Source organism: Vombatus ursinus, unplaced genomic scaffold (assembly GCF_900497805.2).
Source record: "Vombatus ursinus unplaced genomic scaffold, bare-nosed wombat genome assembly UNPS02014826.1, whole genome shotgun sequence".
Lineage (NCBI taxonomy): Eukaryota > Metazoa > Chordata > Mammalia > Diprotodontia > Vombatidae > Vombatus > Vombatus ursinus.
The window spans coordinates 13023983-13046043 of record NW_020954604.1 but is presented as its reverse complement, the minus strand read 5'-3'; the positions used below and the strand labels follow the sequence as shown (position 1 = coordinate 13046043).

The 22061-nt window shown below is 40.6% G+C and overlaps 1 protein-coding gene across 2 annotated transcripts; it reads right to left on the bottom strand.

Annotated features, from left to right (window-relative positions):
* Window positions 1–3187: 3187 nt before the first annotated feature.
* On the bottom strand, window positions 3188–22009 carry MED20 (mediator complex subunit 20). Of its 2 annotated transcripts, XM_027838306.1 has the most exons (4): window positions 21855–22009; window positions 20466–20620; window positions 11278–11531; window positions 3188–3860 (listed from the first exon to the last, which is right to left on the bottom strand). In XM_027838306.1, exons 1-4 carry the CDS (start codon window positions 21866–21868, stop codon window positions 3645–3647), a joined length of 639 nt encoding a protein of 212 aa, XP_027694107.1. In that variant the 5' UTR covers window positions 21869–22009; the 3' UTR covers window positions 3188–3644. The 2 variants fall into 2 exon arrangements, with proteins under 2 accessions (XP_027694107.1, XP_027694108.1); XM_027838307.1 differs by lacking the exon at window positions 21855–22009 and having other exon boundaries at window positions 20455–20543.
* Window positions 22010–22061: the final 52 nt, after the last annotated feature.

Sequence of the window (22061 nt, the reverse complement as noted above, 5' to 3'; positions counted from 1 at the left end):
CATGATCTCCAATGATATTTAACAGTCTCCAGTGATCAAAGGTGCTTCCATCAATCAATCAATCAACATTTATTAAGTGCCTACTACGTTGCCAGGCACTTTGCTAAGTGCTAGGGATACAAAAAGAGGCAAAAGAGAGTCCCTGTCCTCAAGAAGCTTACACTCTAATGGAGCGATTTCAAAGGGACTTATACTATTGTCTTAAAATTCCAAGAGAAAATTTTAATTAATTTTAATCTTAAGAAGTCAATACTATGGGAGAATAATAGTGTTATAGTGGGAAATAAAATGGATGATATGTTCCAAAAGAAGTGAGTAATCACTCCCCTAATGGCTTCCAAGCACTTCCATTCACTTAGGAGTTTTACTACCCTGACTTTAGGAACTAGATTTCTGTTTCAATCATCAGATTTAGGAGCCTATGAATGGGATTTTTATATTATGACAGAATTTTACTCTACAAATACAACTCACGTAGTTTGTTATAATGGAATTTTATCTGTCTTGTCATTAAATCATAGCTGAGATATATAGACAAACATAAAAATATATATAAAACATGAATTTTACAAAGAACTTTCCCCACAATAAGCTTGTGAGGCAGGAAGTATAAGTATTATTACCCCCATTATACATAAGGAAACTGAAGCTCAGATCAAGAAAGTTGCCTTAGGTCAAACACCTAGGAATTTTCAGTAAGTCATTCAGAGCTAATCAAGGGTCTTCTAATTCCTAGGCTAGTGTTCCTGGGGGTTGTCAGGATACTACTCAGGTTGTCTCATCCATCTCTTATATTTTGGCCATGCTCTGAAACCACATGTGTATTTCTAAAGGCAGTTGGATTAATTTACATTTCTAAAAACCCAAGGTAGCTGCTATTTAACCACTTTTCAAAGGAACTGTTTCATTTTTTTTTAACTTTGTATCCCTTTGCATATAACAAGCACTTGATAAATAGAAGGTAATTGTATCTCAAGAGCTTAGTGCTTTGCACATAGTAAGCACTTAATATATGCGTCATTCATTCATTCAACAAATCTGCCACTTTGGCTTTCTCTTCTTCCACTGGCTCTATTCTCTTTTTCTCACTCCAACCTTCAAAGCAAAACAAACTATTCCCTCAGTCAGTATGCTACCCTCAAGTTTCATATTCAAGGTGGAAATGAACAGGTTTGTTCTTGTCCTTGGTTGTCTTGCAATTAGGAAGATGAGTAGACAGGAACATGGAGAAAAGGGACCTTCTGTGGGGGCTAGTCCTACATCTACCCCCCACTCCTGGAGAAATTTCCTACATGGGAATATGACTAACTCCCATAAAGGCAAGTCATGGAATTCCAGGGCATAAGTATTTGAGAGTCTCAAGTTTAAGGAGTTCATTGGCAAACACAAAGAGGAAAGGAGATGGATCCTTGGATTCAGAGTTTAAAGATCCTTTAGAGACCAACCTCTTCCTCATGAGATGGGAAACGGCAGCAAAGAAAGGCCAAGCAATTTTCCCAAGCTAGGAAACAGCAATGATCAGGACTCAAAACTAAGTCCCAACTCCAAATCCTGGGCTGACTCTAGGAGGCTCCCAGAACTCAGACTTAGCCTAAGGCACAAAACAGTGCTGAGGGCTAAGCAATGAGGGACACTTTCAACTTTTTTTTTTAATAAATGCACATATTTTTAACATCAGAAAATTCCACTGTCCATCACACATTCAGTTTTCTGTGTGATTTTAATCCCAATGTGTCAGGGTCCTTATCTGTACAACTAGAATGCTGAACTAAGGTTCTCGTCCTGTTCTGACATTCGGTGATTCCGGGAGATTGCATGTGATCTGGTAGACAAAAAAGGGAACAGAATTTTCACAAACCAGGTAGTAGTGGGATGTTTATAAGTAATGGAGTTAATACTAACGGGTAGGAAATGACAAGCTAAAATAAGCATCCAGTGCTTAGCTTACATTTTTGGTCCCAAATCCGGGTCTGTCATTAAGGAGGAACTATGGCAACAAACAGAAGGGAAAGTAAAAGCTAAAGAAAAAATAGCTAAAGCAAAGACTAGCATAGGGAGCTAGAAAGAGTATGGTAGAAAGATCATTAGACTGAAAGATTGCCCCCCCCATAGTCATGTGACTATATGCTTCCCCTCTCTGGGCTGCTTTCCTCTTCTGTGAAAGTGAGAGTTGAACTGAATTGTTTCTACAGTCTCTTCCGGATTTAACATTCAAAGATACATAGTATATCTCATGAGTCGGGGGAAAAAAAAACTCTGAAACCACTTGGTCCATGAGCAGGAATATCCTTCACTTCACAGCACACCTGGTAAATGGTCCTAGAGCCTCTGCTTATGCCTTCCCTCTTTGGATAGGGAACCCAAGCCTCCTCTTGCAGCCCTTTCTATTTTTGAATAGCCTCTAATTATCCACCTTGAATAATTATATAATATTTAATATTATATATTAAACTGAAATTTGTCTTCCTGCAACTTCCTTCTATCTGTTGCTTCTATTTTTATCCTGTGAGGCCAAGCAAAACAAGTTTAATCCATGTGTCCTGCACGTGACAGCTCTTCAAACACTTGAAGATAACAATCACATCCCCCCTAAGTCTTGCCTTCTCCAGACTAAGCTGTCTGCAGCACTGGCTAAGGTATCCACTCTAGCTTGGGAATTAATGGGGACTCCAGTAGTTTCCAAGTTTTCCATGGACTAGCTACAGATAAGAAGATGGGAAAAGAGAAGGGAATAAGAATATAGGGTGTGCTTGGACTATCTGGAGGTGAAAAAGTGGGAGAAATGGAAGGAAAATTCCTTCATTTATCCACATCAACTTCAAGCCAAGATAAATTAGGAAGATACTTGGTTCTAATGTTAGTATAAGGAAGGCCAGACTCATTTCCCAGAGTCATTAGAATAAAGCTATAATGGAAGTAATTTATGAAACAATTCAGGTGATCCTGCCTATTATTTTATACAGACACAAAGGCTGCAAAGAAAAACTGCAAAACAGCAGTCAAGAACAAACACTCCAGAGGACAACTTCCAAGCCCCAGAGGGGGAGAGCTAAGGCAAATCAGCAAACAACCCAGACAAGAAAGTTCACCAATCACTTCAGTAAAACTCAGCAGAACACAGACAGGAATACTGTAAGGACACTGAGACTCCCACACCCATCTCCATTACAGAAAGCCAACCATATCCTTAGACCAAAGGAACAAACTTTTATTACAGAATGATCAGAACATAAAAACAGCCCATCCAAATGGGGAACTGGGCCAAGGCTGTAACTGCCAGAGAGAACAGGAGGTCAATGGCAGTTGCCAAGCTAAGGATACCCCCTGGCCCATCTTCCTGAAAGATGAGGGAAAAGCTCCAACTTCTCCATCATCCAGAGTTCCTTTCCCCCAAGAATAGGTCAAGAGCAACAAGGCTCATCCTAAGACCACTTTACGTGTGTGGGGGGGAAGGGTATGTGTGTGAGAGTGCTGGTGGGGGGAGTACAAAGCCCCATAGGAGAAGCCATAGTTGCATGTTCAAAGGAAGAGAAGATGCCTGGCCTTTCTGTCCCGGGTTCCAGGGGTCAGGGGCTGGGATGAAGCACCTTCATCTCCTGTGGAGTCACCCTGGCAATACCAATCACTCAGCAGCTCCCCACTCACTAACGGATCCCAGCCACAGGCACCTGCTGCTGTTTTCGAATCTTGTTGAAGAGTTCCATATACTGGGCCATGGTGTCAGCAGGGCCATATACCCCGTCGTGTCTATTCCCAAACACTGCTGGTGCCCCTGGATTGTGGTTGCCCAGGAAACTCTGCAGGAACTCCAAGAGCAGGTTCCAGCAGTCACTAGCCACCACACATGGGCCATACTCCACCTAGGGGCCAAAAGGACATGTGATTGAGAATAATTTGATTCAATCAAGTGCCTAGTACATGCAAGCCCTAAGATCATGGGATTCAGAGCTAAAAAGGTCCTTAAAGATCATCTAGTCCAACCTTCCATTTAAAGAAACTATGGGTCAGCTAGGTGGCGCAGTGGATAGAGCACTGGCCCTGAAGTCAGGAGGACCTGAGTTCAAATCCAGCCTCAGACCAAACACTTGACACTTACTAGCTGTGTGACCCTAGGCAAGTCACTTAACCCCAATCACCTAAAAGTAAAATAAATAAATAAAATTTAAAAAAAATAAAGAAACTATGACTCAAGAGAGTTGAACATTGCCTATGGCCATAGAGACGAGACATAAACCCATGTTCTGTGCCTGAATTGAGTATATCCATCATGGTGGCCTCTCTCTGCTACGGATATTTAAGCAAGATATGACACTGATGCTTCTCTTAAGCAGGTTATAATCTAATAGCAGGGAAAAGACATAGACAACTAATTACAATAAGAATGAGTGTGAGGAAGTAAGCTCAAAGGACTGAAAAATCCCTAATTTTCCATCTCTTCTTATCCACTGGCTACTTTCCTGTTACTTACAATCATGGCCAGATCTTCCTCATTCTTAAAAAAATGTACCGGCCTGGGGCAGCTAGGTGGTGCAGTGGATAGAGCACCGGCCCTGAAATCAGGAGGACCCGAGTTCAAATACAGCCTCAGACCAAACACTTGACACTTACTAGCTGTGTGACTTTGGGCAAGTCACTTAACCCCAACTGCCTTACCAAAAAAAAAAGTGTCAGCCTGCCAAACTCCCATCGAGCATCTCTCTCCATCCTCTCGTTCGCAGCCACACTCCTGGAAAAAGTAATTTGTATTCATGCCCTCTAAGTCCTCTCCTCTCACTTTTCAATCATTTGTAATCTGGCTTCTCATTTTCTAACTGAACTCAAACAGTTCTTTTTCAAGTTACCAATGATCTCTTAATTGCAAAAATCTAATGGCCTTGCTCAATCCTCATCCCTTTGGACTTTTCTGAAGCATTTAACATGATTAACCCCTTTTCTCTGTGGATACTATTCTCCTCTCTCCGGGTTTTTGTGACATTGCTGTCTCTTGGTTCCCCTCCTACCTGTCCGAGTGCTTCTCAGTCTACCTCAAGAGGTTCTGTTCTTGAATAGGCATCCTTCTTTATTCAATGTCTGACTGATGTGATTTCATCAGCTCCCAAAGGTTTAGTGATCATTTTTACCAAATGCTTCCCAAATCTATATAGCCAAACCTAATCTCTGTCCTAAGTTCCACTCCCACACCCTCAGCTGCCTATTGGACATTTCCAAATGAATTCACACAGGCGTCACAACCTCAAACATCTAAAAGAACATTAATTAGCTTTCCCCTAAAATCTGTCCTCTTCCTAAGTGCCCTGTTTCAGTCAAGGGCAGCACCATCCTGCCAGTCACTCAGGCTTGCAACCATGAGGTCATCCTTGATGCTTGCTCCCTTAGCTCTCAAATCCAATCAGTTGTCAAGTCTTATTGATTCTCTCTAAAATAGATCTCACACATCCAGTCCCTTCTCTCCACTCACAGCAACCACCCTACTTCAGATTCCTCCTGTCACCTCTTGCCTGGACTACTGCAACAGGTTCCTAATTTGGATCCCAGCCTTATCTCTCCCCTCTCCATATCTTCAGAACTGCCTGCCATTCATTACAGCACTTAGCACAGTGCTAGTACACAGGAGGTGCTATATAAATTCCCTTCCCTTCTCCATTCATAAAGCAGAGATCTGAGTATCTCCTTTGCCTGCTCAAGAATTCTCCAGTGGCTCTCCTTTGCCACTAGGATAAAATATAAACTCATCTGGCTTTTAAACCCCTATACTATCTGGCAGTACTTTTGAGGCTTACTGAATATTATTCTCCTTCACATACTTTACATTCCAACAAAACTAGCTGTTTGTTGTTCCCTACACAAAACATTCCATCTTCTATGCCTCAGACTTTGCACATGCTGTCCCATGCCTGACATGCACTTCCTCTTCACCTTCAATTCAAATAATCTCCAGCTTCCTTTTAAGCTCAGCTTAAGTTCCACCTCCAGCAGGAGGCCTAGCTTGATCCCCCTTATTGCTAAATCCCTCTAGAAATTACTTTGTAATATGTTGTAGTTGATAATAATGGTGGTAACAGAGCTAGCATTTACACAGCACTTGAAAGCATGTGAAGTGCTATACAAATATTAACTCTTCCTTTTATATTCACAACAACCCTGGCACGGTAGGTACTATTATCCTCATTTTACAAATGAAGAAATTGAGGATGAGAAAGGTTAAGAGACTTGCACAGGGTCATTCTGCCTGAGGCAGAATCTGAACTCAGGTCTTCCTGACTCCAGGTACAGGATTCTCTCCACTGTGCCTCAAGTTAATTTTCATTGTACATGTTCCTTGACAGCCTATTTAATTTTTTTTGTATTTGTATCTCAAGTAATTAAGACACTGCCTAGCACAAACTCAGTACTCAATAAATACTTGTTGAATGACTGGTTGAATGAATGAATGAATGAATGAAAACAGAGGACCAGGCAAAGTATTATGAGAAATATGAGGAAGGAGAGAACACTCTCAGCTGAGTCATTGGGAAGACTTCATGGAGGAATTAAATTTATAAGAATCAAGACTTATTATAAATTAGACTTATAAAAAAGGAAACATCAACAGAAAGCATAAAATAAGACTTAGAAAGGTAGGCTGAAGCCAGACTGTGGAAAGTTCTACATACTAGGATCAGGAGCCTATATTTTTTGGAGCAGGCAAAGGGAGGTCACAAAGTTTTTTTTTTTGGCTAAGCAATGGGATTCAGTGACTTGCCCAGGGTCACACAGCTAGTAAGTGTTATGTGTCTGAGGCCGGATTTGAACTCGGTTCCTCCTGAACTCAGGGCTGGTGCTCTATCCACTCAAAGTTTTGAAAAGGGATATTTACGACCATTATAGGAAGGTGACACTGAAGTATAAGCCCATGTGCCTCCTCACATCCTCCCAAAGAACCTAGCACAATATTAGACATACATTAGGCACTCAGCAAATACTTTTGGAAAGAATGACAAGAACAGTTTAGGTACCTTTTAGCCTCATACAATCGTCCTCTCTGCTACTTCTAAAAGAGGACTCTTTTCTGGATAATCAGTCCTCCAGATTTACCCTTAAGACCAAGAGACAAGACTGAATTTCCTAATGTGCTGAGTGAAAACTCCTATGACACGTAAGAATTTCAGCACTTAGGACAAATTCAACTGAGTTAAGTGCAGGCAGTCTAAAGTTTGACCACTGTGCTTGGATGAGGTAGACTGGACAGAAGTCTCGATAATTAAGAAGGCTGAGGCTCTTGGAGAGAACATGTTTGAAGCGGACAGAGATAGGGAAGACTGTAGATAAGGTACTGAACTTACTGAAAAAGAGCAAGATGACCTAGAGAGGTCAACAGATAGCAACAATAAGGTTCTCAAGAGACTAGTGAGGAGAGGTTACTAAATGATGGTAGCACAGGAAGGGTCTAAAAATGGCAGTGGGAAACATGGATTATACCAATCAAAAACAGCACTTCCTCTTGGTCCTGTATGCCTGGAAGTATAAGAAGAGGAGCAGAAAACCTCAGAGATGGTACCAGGGAATGTGATGTCCTCTGGAGAAAGCTACACTTTCAGTGAGCATCAGAAAAAAGAAGGAACAGGAGAGGAAGAGGTGCAGGATGCAGAGAAGTGTGTGAACAGTCAAGGAGAGAGGCAAGAGGGTATGGTGGCTAGAGATCAGGCCTGCATCTAAGTCCCACCTCCTACACATACCAGCTGCACAGTCCTGAGGATACTGCTTTACTTTTGCTGCTCTAGACCAGAAATGACAAAGAAGATGCCACAAGTACTAGCAGAAGGAGCTCCTCACTAAGAGTTCCCTAAGTGATGAAATTATAAGTCTGGTTCAAAAAAAGAAAGTATAGAGGAGTGTTGCCGAAGGCTGGTGGAAGAGGAGGAGAGAGGAGGACAAAAGGCTGCGGAGGCCAAGGCTGAGTTTACTAAGAAAAGGGGCTGAGAGGCTGCCTTCACCAGTGATTCCTGGCATCCCTCACAGTGGGCCCACAGGTCAAATAATGTGTTAAGAATTGTCCACTCTGGTGGAAGGAGGGTCCCACTGCCCCCCACCAACACAGGAGCCAGGATTCAAAAGCAAGTTTGAATTCTACGTCTAAATACACACTTGATATATCATGAAAATTTTGAATTTTCACACCCTGTCAATTTCTGTCAAGCTGGAACGTTAAGTTACTGAAGGTAATCATGGAAGAACAAAGTGGGAAGGTGTCATATGGGTATCTACACTATATGGATGGGTGTACAGAGTTGGCAAAATGGCTGGAAAGAAGAGGGAAGGAGAGAGAGTACTTTTTGTGTTGTTGTCAAGCTCAGAAGTATGTCACAGATGAAAAAAAAAAAAGACTGGGGCACAATTGTATTACCAAGCTTAGTGCTGAAGAAGAAATGAGAAAATTCACCTATGGATTTCCTTCACTGCAGAGGTGGAGAACTATGGATGTACAATGCTGCACATACTGTCAAAAAATGGTCAATATGTTGATTAGTTTTGCAGAACTACATTTTTTCCTCTTTTTCAATATTTGTTACAAGAATTGGCTTAATGAAGGATATTTAGAAATAAAAATGTATCAACAAAAATAAGATTTCTTTCTAAAAAGAAAAAGGTTGGAAAATTTCATTCATCCTACAGATGACTAAATCCTAACCATCTTTCAAGGCCCAGCTCACATGATACCTTATCCATTGTACCTGACCTGTGTTACCATGGATAAGTCATTTCTCTAATCCTATTTCTTTATATGTTAGATAGAGATAATAGTCTGTTGCATAGGGTTGTGAAGAAAGCATTCTGTAAACTTTAAAGTGCTAGAGAAATGTGAGTTACATATGGCTTTCCCCCAGATCCTCATTAACAGCACTGTTTTGCACCTCACTAACATACTTATCACGCATTTATTAAAGCTGTCTATATTGCTATCTTCTCCCTCTTCTAGATTGTAAGCTCCATAAGGACAGTGTCAGGTCTTATCTAAAATGTGTATTTCACTTAGATTCTTACACAATAGTTCTTAATATTTGTTAAAAGACTGAAAGACACTGGAATCTAGATTAAATGCAAATATCGATCTTGTTTCAGGGAACCTTGACTAAACAGATTTCCCTCTTCCTCTCAGACAAAAGGTGGGAGAGTACAGGTTCAGAATGCTATATTCTATGTAAGAAGTTGTTGCTGAAGAATTGGAAATAGAAGGTTTGTCCATCAATTGAGGAACGGCTGAACAAGTTGTGGTTTATGAATGTAATGGAATACTATTGTACTATAAGAAATGATGAGCAGACAGATTTCAGAAAAACCTGGACTTACATGAACTGATGCTGAGAGAAGTGAGCAGAAGCAGAACATTGTACACAGCAACAGCAACATTGTGCAATGATTAACTATGATAGATTCAGCTCTTCTCAGCAATACAATGAATCAAAACAATTCCAAAAGATTCATGATAGAAAATGCTAGCCACAGCCAAAGAAAGAACTATGTAGTCAGAATGCAGATTGAAACATACTATTTTCACTTTTTTTTGGTTATTTCTTTCTCGGAGTTTTTCCCTTTTGTTCTGATTCTTCTTTTACATTATGACTAACGTGGAAATATGTTTGACATGATTGTACATATATGGCTTATATCAGATTGCTTGCTATCTTGGGGAGGGGGAAGGAAAGGGAGGAGGGGAGGAAGAAAAATTTGGAACTCAAAATTTTACAACAAAATGAATGCTAAAAACTATCTTTACATGTAATTGAAAAAAAAATACTATCAAATTGAAAAAAAGAAGTTGTTGCTGTATCAGTTAGTTGTCCTTAACTATTTAAAAAATGGTAATAATCCAGGATTCTATAGGGTACCAAGGGGAAAGTAAAGTTAATAATTTTGTTTTAAAAAAGAGTTTGTTAATTTGCTAGACAAACAAATACACCTTGAACACAGTAATGGCTTAATAAATATTTGTTAATAAGTACACTTATGACACATGGATTGATTTTTATCAGCCCAAAGGCCAAGAGCCAACAGTCACTACAGTCACCCTTTCTCACCATTTCAATGAGCTGTCACGGGTCTCTAAGGGTTAGGAGCCAGCATATAGACAAAAAGTAAAGAGAATCCCATTCCACAGCCTCATGAGAGATGGTGGTTGGTGCACTAGAAGGAAAAGGCTTAGAACCTAGGCATAACATTTCTAAAAGGTTGCCAACCACTATCAAAGAGGATATCAAAGACAAACAGGAACATCAGACCTTTCCTCTCTCTAGCTCCCCCTTTCAAATCCTCCCATACCTCTACCCCTCAGCACTAATAACTATGCTTTCTACACTCAAACAAATAGCAACAGAGTTATTAATCACCAGTAGATACAGAGAACTATGTCAGGTGTTGGGAAAGAGACAAAGTTTAGCTACAACACTTTCCAAATGCTTACAGTACTTTTCCTCATGTGTAAAAGCACCTACCTCATAGGGCTGTGAGGATCAAATTCAGTACTACGTAAAGCACTATATAAATTGTTACTTATCATCATCATTGGCTAGTACAAGTCCTCATTAACCTCCCAGATCTGCTATCTCCTTCTATTCCTCTGAAAACTAATCATTCTCTGGCCTAATGGGGACAAAGGAAACAGCTGGTGAAGTATAGTTTCATGCTCCACATTTATAGGAGATGGAGAGGAAAAGGCATGTCCTAGAACTGGTTCCATATGTAAAGAGAACTATGAGTGTGCAAGTGTGAAAACTGCGGATAATATAGATCAGCAACTTGTCTGATAATCAACTCCTGGGTCTCATAGCTAGCACTTGTCAGAGGGTGGGACTTGAACCAGGTCTTTCTTGATTTTAAGGCATGGCTCTCTATTCACTATATCACATTGCCTCTCCCCTTATTCCATAGAAGTCCTTTTCCCAGTGTTCCTAAGAATTATTGTGTCTAAGAGAATAGAAATATACAGGTAGCTAGGAAAACAATGGGGTGGGAATCTGGCACACATAAGTAGAAATGTAGACATAATTAGGAACATGGAGTTTTGGTCTCTACTCTGCTATTTACACACTGTGTGTATTGATCTTAGCCAAGTTATTTCCCTTCTTTGGGCTTGATTTTCCTCACCTACAAAACAAGGGATTTGAACTAAATATTGTCTAAAGTTCCTTCCAGCTCAAACATTCTAAACTTACTCTCATTTGGAAGATTCCATAGTTTTCAGGATTCTTTGCTGGGTGTCCCCTCTAGATTGTCCCTAACCCCATTTCCCCAAAGACTCACCTCCACAGAGATGCCTCTAGCGCTGGGCCCCATGGTGACAGTGCCCACTTTCACCAGGAAGTCACAGTACTGGTAGCGGGTGCCACGGGTCTCAATCTTGTTGGCCTTGGCATTTTGGAAAAAGCCCTTGAGCTTCACCATGAGCACATCAAAGTTTGCGTCGGCAATGAGACAGGGGCCATTCTCAAAGAGGGCAAAGCAGCTTAGAGGGTATTCTGAGTTGTGCATCACATACATCAGCTTCCCAGCCTGGCCTGCAAAGGAGTAAAGGCCCAACTCATTACCAAATCCATAACAATGTCGAATTTAAGGTATAAGGTGAGGAGGTTGGACTAGAGAAGCCTTAGGGTCCTTTCCAAGAGTAAGGTTCTATGATGTTGGGAGAAGGAAGCCCTACTGCTGATAGTCTTGGTATTTATACAGAAGCATCAGGACAAAGCTGGAGTATTTACAGGGAAAAGGAGGGAAGGATGGAAAGGTAAAGAAGCAACAATAATCTTAACCCTAAATATTGCCCAGAGATGCCCAGCCAGCTTTATGTAGAGAACCTAAAGGACCTGTGCTCTTCTTCTATGGGAAATGTCTTCACAAGTAAGAAACAAAAAGTTCAGATGTTAAGGTACAAGACAATACTTCTGGGTTCCCAACCTAATTTAGTCACATCATCCTAACTAGTTTGAGCCCCATCCATCTACACAGAAGGGTAGGGTGGGGTATAATATGAGGAATGGCAAAATCAAATGGAATCTACACCAAATGGCTCCCCATAACTGGATCTCAAACCAGTAACATATCAGTATGAATATAAGCCCTATCTCTTCCCAACATCTTAGGACCAAAAGGATAAAAGAACATGATCATAGCTGTAGAGTTAGAAAGGACCTCAGAGGTCATTTAGCTGAATTCCCTCATTTTACAGATGAGAAAACTGAGGCCTAGAGACATTAAGAGACTAGCCCAAGAACACACATGTATTACGCATTAAGATGGGATGTGAACCCAAGACTCCAGAACTGATGTTCTTTCCACTGTCCCACTGCTTCCTCTGCTGTGCAAAAAACTTGAAGGCACACCATAATGTAAGTCTTAGCAATTTTCAGTATATGCCAATGCCAAAGCCCTAGCAGGTTCTATAAAGCCTGAAAAGGTTTAAACTAGGGCACAAGGAACAGACTAGTTGATTTGGTACAGAAAGGTTCAGGCCTCCCCTTGCTGCCCCAAAAGGAGGACACTTGGTAATTAACTCTTTCACTGTGATAACCTGTAGAGTGAAAAGAGAAAAAAGATAAGAGAGGAAAGAAGAGAAAGAAGGTCAGGTCAAGAGAGTAGTGAAAGATGCCTGGCCAGAGATGGAACACAACAGAGATGGAACAACAAATGCTAGTTAAGAACATGCTTATCAAAACCAATGCAACCAAAATTAGAAGGAAAGCAGAAAGCTGGGAAACAATTTTTAGAACAAGTGTGTCTGATAAAGGCCTCATTTCTAAAATATACAGAGAACTGAGTCAAATTTATAAGAAATCAAGTCATTGCCCAATTCATAGGTGGTCAAAGGATAATGAACAGGCAGTTTTCTGAGGAAGAAATTAAAAATATCTATAGTCATATGAAAAAGTGTTCTAAATCACTACTGACTAGAGAAATGCAAATTAAAACAACTCTGAGGTACCACCTCATATCTATCAGATTAGCTAATATAACAGAAAAGGAAAATGATAAATGCTGGAAAGGATGTGGGAAAACTGGGACACTAATATACTGCTGGTGGAGTTGTGAACTGATCTAACCATTCTGGAGAGCAATTTGGAACTATGTCCAAATGGCTATAAAACTGTGCATACCCTTTGATCCAGCAATAACTGCACTTCTAGGGCTGTATCCCAAAGAGATCATAAAAAAGGGAAAAGGACCCACATGTACAAAAATATTTCTAGCAGCTCTTTTTGTGGTGGCAAAGAATTGGAAATTGAGGGGGCATCCATCAACTGGAGAATCGCTGAACAAGCCATTCTGAGCCAAGCTGAACAAGTTGTGGTGTATGAATGTAATGGAATACTATTGTGCTATAAGAAATGACAAGCATGGATGATTTCAGAAAAACCTGGACTTACATCAACTGATGCTGAGAGAAGTGAGCAGACCTAAGAAAACATTGTACACAGTAACAGGAACATTGTGCAACAATCAACTATGATAGTCTCAGCTCTTCTCAGCAATACAATGATCCAAGACAATTCCAAAAGACTCGTGATGGAAAATGCTACCCACATCCAGAGAAAGAACTATGGAGTCTGAATGCAGATCGAAGCACATTATTTTCACTTGGTTTTTTTTTCTCATAGTTTTTCTTTTTTGTTCTGATTCTTCTTTTACAATATGACTAATGTGGAAATATGTTTAACATGATTGTACACGCATAACCTATATTAGATTGCTTGTTATCTTGAGGAGGGAGGAAGGAAGGAGAAAAATTTGGAACTCAAAATCTTCTGTTCCCCCCATATAAATCACCAAGCATTTTTTTCCCTTTTTATTTTAAATTAATTTATTTTTAGTTTTCAACAATCACTTCCATAAGCTTTTGAATTTTCAGTTTTCTCCCCCTCCCTCCCCCTGATGGCAATCTGATATAGGCTCTACCTATACATTCCTATTAAACATATTTTCACATTAGTCATGTTGTAAAGAAGAATTAGAACCAACAGGAGGAACCACAAGAAAGAAGAAACAAAATAAAACAGAAGGAAAAAAAAGAGCAAATAGCATAGTTCAATCTGCATTCAGATTCCATAATTCTTTCTCTGGATGTAGATAGCATGAGACTTTTGGAGATGTCTTAGATCCTTTGCCAAGAATTGCTGAGAAGAAGCTAAGTCTATCAAAGTTAGTCATCGCACAATGTGGCTGTTACTGTGTACAACGTTCTCCTGGTTCTGCTAACTTCACTGAGCATCAGTCCATACAAGTGTTTCCAGGTTTTTCTCAAGTTCACTTGCTCAACATTTCTTATAACACAATAGTATTCCATTACATTCATACACCACCACTTACTCAGCTATTCCACAATTGATGGGCATCCTCTCAATTTCCAATTCTTTGCCACCACAAAAAGAGCTGCTATGAATATTTTTGTACATGTGGGTCCTTTTCCCATTTGTATGATCTCTTTGGGATACAGCCCTAGAAATGCTATTGCTGGGTCAAAGGGAATGCACATTTTTATACCCCTTTTGGGCATAGTTCCAAATTGCTCTCCAAAATGGTTGGATTAGTTCACAACTCCACCAACAATGCATTAGTGTTCCAATTTTCCAACATCTTCTCCAACATTTTTCATTTTCCTGTTTTGTCATGTTAGCCAATCTGATAGGTGTGATGGGGTACCTCAGCGTCGTTTTGATTTGCATTTCTCTAATCAATAGTGATTTACAGCACTTTTTTCATGACTATAGACAGCTTTCATTTCTTCATCTGAAAACTGCCTGTTCATATCCTTTGACCATCTATCAATTAGGGAATGCCTTGTATTCTTATAAATTTGATTTAGTTCTCTACATATTTTAGAAATGAGGCCCTTATCAGAGACACTAGTTATAAAAATTCTTTCCCAGTTTTCTGCTTCCCTCCTAATCTTAGTTGCATTGGCTTTATTTGCGCAAAAACTTTTCAATTTAATGTAATCAAAATTCTCCATTTTGCATTTCATAATGTTGGAACTCAAAATCTTATAAAAATGAATGTTTGAAACTATCTTTACATGTAATTGGAAAAAAATGAAATACTATTAAGTGAGAAAAAGAGTGTATTTGCCAAATATCTTGCAAATCGAATCAGAGGCTTTAAAACTTAAAGAAAAAAAGGGGGGGAGGGAAAAAACTGCCAAGTCAGATAGCATAAAGCTAGAAAGAAGAAAGAAGCAGTCAAAAGACTCAATTTCACAAGAATCAAAATCTAAGAAAGCAGCAAGTAGTAAAATCCACCGAATCCCATACAAAAAAAGTTCTGTCAAAATACAAAGGCTCAAAGTTTAGGGACAAAGCAGATTTAGTGATCCTAAAGCATGGAGGCAAATTTTACCTCAAAGATATCAGTGAGACTTGGTGAGATGAAACCCATGAATCTGGATGTGAACAATTTATTCAAAAGAAACAGGATAGGTAAAAGGGGATGGGAGGAATGAAACAGCATTTTGTATTAAGAAAGTATACTCCTATGATAAAGTCCAAAAACCAGAGGGGAGAATCCTGAAGAGATTGACCCAAGTATTTGGGTGAAGGTCAAAAGGAGAAATAATAGTGATTTTTGTCACTGGAGCATACTGTAAACCACTAGGAAAGAAAGAGGAAATAAATGAAGAAACAGATCACAAGCTTGGTATGGAGGCATGATACAGTAGTTATGGAAACTTAAAATTATCCATATATCTGCTAGAGTTCTTTCTCTCTGATGAAAAAGTGGCTAATAACCTCTTGACTTGCTTTAGTGATAATTTCATCCTTCAAAATGTGAAGGACACAATAGGGGAAAATTCTATTCTGGATTTGGTTCTCACTAAAAGAGAGGAATTGGTTGCTAGGGCAGAAAGGATATGTACCCTGGGGAGGAAGTGATAACCTCCTCCTAGAGTTTGTGATAGAGATGGAGAAGAAGTCTTTGCATAGTCTGGCATACACCCTAGATTTGGGAAAAGCAGATTTCAAAGGATTCAGCAAAAAGATAGATGTGATCCCATGGACAAAAATTCTACAGTGGAAGTCAGCCCAAGGGGAATGGTACATGCTCAAAATGAAATTCTGAAGATACAAGGGGAAACAATTCCAATGATGAGGAAAAAAAATACAACACAATTTTTCTGAAAAGACTGATGTAGATGCATAACTTACCACCTAACTTACATTTTGAGAAGATGCAAGCAAAACCAGGTACTAGGATGAATAGAAGAGTGTAGCATGGTCCTATAAAAATAGTGCTGGGAATACTAATATTCAAAATGAGCTGAGGCTGGCAAGGAAGGTTAAGGACAACAAAAAGGGCTTTTTTATTTTGTTTTGTTTTTTTAAAGCTACAAAGGAGGATATATATGAGGAGGATATATATATAAGGAGGATAATTGATAACAATTAGGAAGGCAGAGCTGTTTACATCTTAAATGTACTGCTTAGATAGGCAGACTCAATTCTCTAATGGAGTGCCCCAGGGATCTGTGTTTGGCCCCATACTGATTAATGTTTTTCTCAATGACTTGGATAAAGGAATAGATGGCAGTATCATCAGATTTTTCGGATGACAGAAACCTAAGAGGGACAGCTAGATGACACAGTAATAGGATCCAAAGATCCAAAAGATCTTCAGAGGTAGAGTATTAGAAGACTCTAACAAGATAAATTCAAAAAGGATAAATGTCAAATCTTGCTTGCACTTGGGTATTTTAAAAAAAAAATCAATTCCACAAATATAAGATTGGGGAGGCATGTTTAGGCAGCATTTTTTCTGAAAAAAGATATGGGGGAAAGGGGGAGGACCTGGCAAATTGATGATACCACACCTGAGACATTTCTAGAGATGTTTTCAACTTTCCCTCCTGTGAAATGCAGTCTCTTTTCAGCACTGTCCCCTGGTTGTCCTTTGTGTCTGGGTGTGCAACAGGGCCAGGATTGTACTCCCCAAGATACGCTCCTATCTCCCATAGGAACACTAGGCCATGCCTTTATCTATCCCATGATGGCTAGACACAAGAAAGAAAGACAAAACTCTTCAGTGCCCTGGAGAAGGAGGAGCAAGAAAAAGGTAGAATGGCACTAAGTCCTTAAAATCCCTCCTTATAAGTTGGTACTTAAGAATCAGCAGACATTTAAAAAGACAGAAAAACTTCTTCCCTGCCACAAAAGACCCTACAGTCAAACCCAGAATGGTTCTCAGTTGCTCTTTACAGTCCAGGGCCACAGAAGTCTTTTCCAAAGGGTACCACATATGTACGGTTTGTATATTTCATGACCCAATGTAGAACCTGCACTATGTAGTGTTTTGCCTTTTTTTTTTTTCTGGTGAGGCAATCGGGGTTAAGTGACTTGTGCAGGGTCACACAGCTAGTAAGTGTTATATGTCAGAGGCCACATTTGAACTCAGGTCCTCCTGACTCCAAGCCCAGAGCTCTATCCACTGCCCAACCTAGCTGCCCTACTATGTAGTGTTTTGTAAGGAAGCAGCCAGTCCCATAGGCAACGTGCTAATAAAACTATTGGGTTTTTTAAGAGGAAGAGTGTGGCAAGATCTAAGGGTTTGGGCAAATTGCAAGCTTAATGTCAAAGTATGTTTTGGTAGCAAAAAAAAAAAATTATTATGCTCTTTGGATGTACTGAGAGCCACAGCTCCTAGGAATGGGGAGGTGGGAACAGGATTATAGTCAAACCAAGATCTCTCCTTGTCAACCCTCATCTAGAATATTGCATTTAATTGTGGGTGCCAAAGTCTGAGAAGGACACTAATAAACAGAACAGCTCCAGAGGAGGGCAACCAGGGTGGTAAAGGGTCCTAAGTTCATGTTATATGTAATGATCAGTGGAAGAAACTGAGCATGTTTAGTTCAAGAAAGAGAAAGCTTGGGGGGAGGTGGGTGGAGGAAAAGAGCTATATTCAAGTATCCTGAAGGCTTCTCATGTGCAAGAGGGATTGAATTTATTCTGTTTGATCCCAAAAGCAGAATCAAGAACAATGAATGAAAGTTACAAAGAGGCAAATTCAGGCTTAATGTCAGGAAAAACTCCCTCACAATTAGAGCTGTGCTTGAATGGAATGGGCTATCTCAGGAAGTGGTGGGTTCCCCTCCTCAGAGGTCATCAAACAGTTTAGACAACCATTTGTAGGGTGTGTTATAGTGGAGATTCCTTTCATGCATTATTAGACTCTATAGCCACATGTCCTTTCCAAATCTTAAATTTTATGATTTAAGAAGATAGAAAAGGGAGGAGAAAAGGCATTATATTGTAATGGATAGCAGCCAGCTCTGGAGTCTAAGAAGCCTTACTTCAAGTCCTAGCTCAGAAATACTAGATGGATTACCATGGAGAAGTCACTTACAACGGCCCAGGCAACTGTTGAAGACTATAAATTACAGAGGGGTGACTAATCTGTATCAGTGGTGGGAGCTCTCCATACTACTGAAATCATAGGTTTAGATACCTCCCTAAAGTTCATCAAGTGATTATCAACCTTCTAGTGATAGATCCTCTCTGAAATTAGCTAGCCTAGTACTGGTATGATAGACATGCTATCTACCACCAGGTGGGCAGTCAAAGCCTTTCGAGCTTGGGAAGACTACCAAAGCTTGGTTATATTTGTCATGGTTTTTCTTTTAAAATGTTCATTAAAAAATCAGAAAACAATGAACTCAGGTATCTTTCATAGTCAAGGCTTGAGAAAATTCTTAACCAAGAAAAGGATACAAGCAATTACAAAGATAAAATTTTCATTTTCAATTACATAAAATGTGAAAGCCTTTACACGAACAAAATCAATGTAACTGGAACAAGAAAGAGAATCATTAATTGGGGGGGAAATGTCATATTTAATATCTCTGATAGGGGTCTGATATCCAAGATATATAGGGTACAAAGATATATAGCCACTCCCAAGAACTATTCCCCAATAGATAAGTGGTTCAAGAATGAGAAGAGATTTCAAAAAAAGAACAACAAACTATTAACTATAAGAAAGATTATTTCAAAGGACTAATAAGAGAAATGCAAACGAAAACAACTCTGAGGTTTCACCTCACACCCAACAAATAGATCAAGATGACAAAAATGGGAAGAGTCAATATTGAAGGGGCTTCAGAAAGACCTGCACTCAAACAATTTCTGGAAAACAATTTAGAATTATGCAAAAAATGTGTGGGCACTTAAAAAAGCTGTCCATACCCTTTGGCCAAGAGACCCTACAGCCATGCTTATACCACAAGTAGATCCAAAACCAGAAAGGCTCATACTGTACCCTAAAATAGTCACAGCAGCATTTTTTGTGATAAGAACGAGAAACAAAACAGATACCAATAGACAAACTATGGTACATGAATGTAGTACAAAAGTTATTATGCTGTAAGAAATGAGAAATATCAAGAATTCAGAGAAGCATGGGAAGCTTTGTAGGAACTGAAGGAGCAAAGAGAACTAGGAATTCATTATCACTTCCCTCTCACCCCCAGACAAATAGGCAAAACATATACAAGGTTAACAATGCAAACAGAAAAACCAAAACAAAAATAAAAAACATGAAACTAAATGCTACGTAAATTATAGCAACCAAGCTTGGCACCCAAACATAGCTTCCTCCCTTTTTTATATATAGTGGGAGACTGGGCATAGACTATTCCATATAAAATGACTGGTGACAATTATGTTGCTGAACTGTTTCCCTCCAACATTCTTAAAAAAAATTTTTTTTTACAAGGAATAGCTTGCTGGGCAGAAAAGAGTTGGTAAGGTTATAATTCAAAGTGAAGAAAATATAAAAAGAAGAGATAAAAACAAATAAGCTTTAAAAATATTTTAAGTAAGTGTCTAGGTTTTGCCTCCCTGGTTAGATTGTAAGGATTGTCTTTTCTAAATACGCTTTTGCATGTGTATACCACTTAACACTTTTCAAAGCACTTTCACATCTATGATCTCATTTGATCTCCAAAACAACCTTTAAACTATAATTCCCAACAAACAGCTGATGAAACAGACAAGAGATTTGTCCAAGCTCACAAAGCAAATTAGTAGTAAAGAAAGGACTACAATTTGAGGTCCCCCACCCCCAATTCCTAGTCTGTGGTTCTTTTCATCATTTTTATTTCTTTTGTATTTTAATCCAAACCATTAGTATAGAGTTTCCTTCCCACAGAGAGGACGGTATACTGAGACTGAGTGAATGGCAAAGGTTAAGTGTTAGACTTAGGAAGTGGCCAGTGTGACAGTATAGGGAGTTCCAAGACAGGAAGTTTTGTGCAAACAATAAGTGTGAAAAGATTCCTTCTTAATTCTCAACACCTAGACTGGAAAAAAAAAATGAGTGTCAAGAGTTCAGAAATAATGTATAGCCCTGAGCAGAAAATTATCTCAGCCAGAAAGCTGTCTAAGGATATTAGCATCTGGAGCATCTACTAAGTCTGAGCAAGGTTCCAGCTGTCCTACTTACCACACACTGACCTTGACTGCCCATGGTCGAGGCTGCTGTGTGGTAGGTCTCACAGTCCACGCAGAATGTCCCCTGCTTCTCTGCCCCCAGAAGTTCCAACTTCCTGGTCAGGAGCTCCACGGTCTGCTGGACACTCTTACCCTCAGCCACAGGCATCTGGGACACACTAGAAGGGTAGTGACAAGCCTTCAGGGTCCACATAGATATGAACAGGCTCCCAGAGCTTCTCAATCAGCAAAGCAAGCTGGAAGCCCCAGGTCCCATCCCAGTCAGAGTCCCATCCCTACTGGGAGGTGCCACTGCTCACATGTGAGAAGCAAAACACCATAAGCTGTTTGTGTGGCTTTGGCCCAACTGAGAATTCTACAGAGAAAGGAAGATAAAGAGATCCCAGGGGTCAGACTGAGCTTATCAGAGGCAAACCCCACATTCTTCCAATGCAGCAGGTGTTTTTCCATTTCCTGGTTTTTACCTAGTTCCCTTTGCTTTCATACACCTTTCCCCTCACTGTGCCAGGTCTCAGAAGGAGACTGCTGCTTTAACTCCGGGGACTACTAAATGGCAGTCACCAACTTGCAAGTGCCAACAATAATTCTAGAAAGGAAAGGTCTTCACAAGCTCTCAAGTGTGGAGCCAGAAAGCAGTGCCTTTATCTGATGCCCTTCCTCAGTCAAGAAGCATTTACTAAGCACTAGATGTGAGGCACTGTGCTAAGCACTGGGGATACAAAGGAAAGATAAGGTTGACAAGGACCCCTCAGCACCAGATGTGGAAGAGTCCACATTTTCTCTTGCCGTTTCTCCTTCTCCCTCTTTAACATGCTGGGTTTTCCAGGCCTGACCCAACAGCGTTCAGAAGCTGGCTCCTTCCTCCCCCTTTCAGTGCCAAAGATAACGCTCCCTCCCGCGATCCCGGAAGGATGGTCATCAAGGTCTGGCCAGGCAGGAGACCCTGCCCTCCTGGTCCAGCTCTACTGCAGTGTGTCTGGGGTGGGAGGCCGGACCAAGGAAGAGGGCCTCCCACCGCCCTTCATCTGCCCGTAAAAAGATGGAACTGCCTTAAATTATTTCTAAGGTCTCCCAGAAGCTTCAAAAACCTACAAAACCCACGTGTAAACGTACCTCCCCCTTCCCCTCCCCCAGGCCTGCAGCGCCCACGGAGGGGGGAGGGGCTGAGAGCTAGTAGAGGGAAGGGCCCGACTCACACCCGAGCCCGAGCACCCCGCACCCACCCACCCCAGCAAGACCAGGAAAAGGGGAGGGGTCGGCAGGGGGCCTCTGCGGGGACGCATCGCCTTCTCCGTCCTCCCCCGTGCTCAGTTCCAGGTACTTAAGGAACTTTGCGACATCCCCCCACCCAAAAGAACCTTCCCCCTCCACGTGCACCATTCGCAGCCCTACCATGTCACCCCCATACTGACGGGCCGTACGGGAGTGTGTGAGTTCGAGGAATCCGACGCCGCGGCCTCGCCTCTCCCTCCACTCTCCCCACAGGAAGCCCTACTTCCAGGCCTCGGTGGGAGGTGGACGGAAGATGTGTTGCGGAGAGAGAAGGGGGTGGGGTAGAGGAGGAAAAAAAGAATGAGGAAGTGATGTCTTAAGTCGGGG

Excerpts from the sequence above, each read along its gene's own strand:
- MED20 (XM_027838306.1), bottom strand. Across the intron at positions 11,532-20,465 it reads CTCGACCATGGGCAGTCAAG|GCCAGGCTGGGAAGCTGATG; the intron begins GTCAGTGTGTGG and ends ACTCCTTTGCAG. Across the intron at positions 3,861-11,277 it reads CTAGAGGCATCTCTGTGGAG|GTGGAGTATGGCCCATGTGT; the intron begins GTGAGTCTTTGG and ends TTTGGCCCCTAG.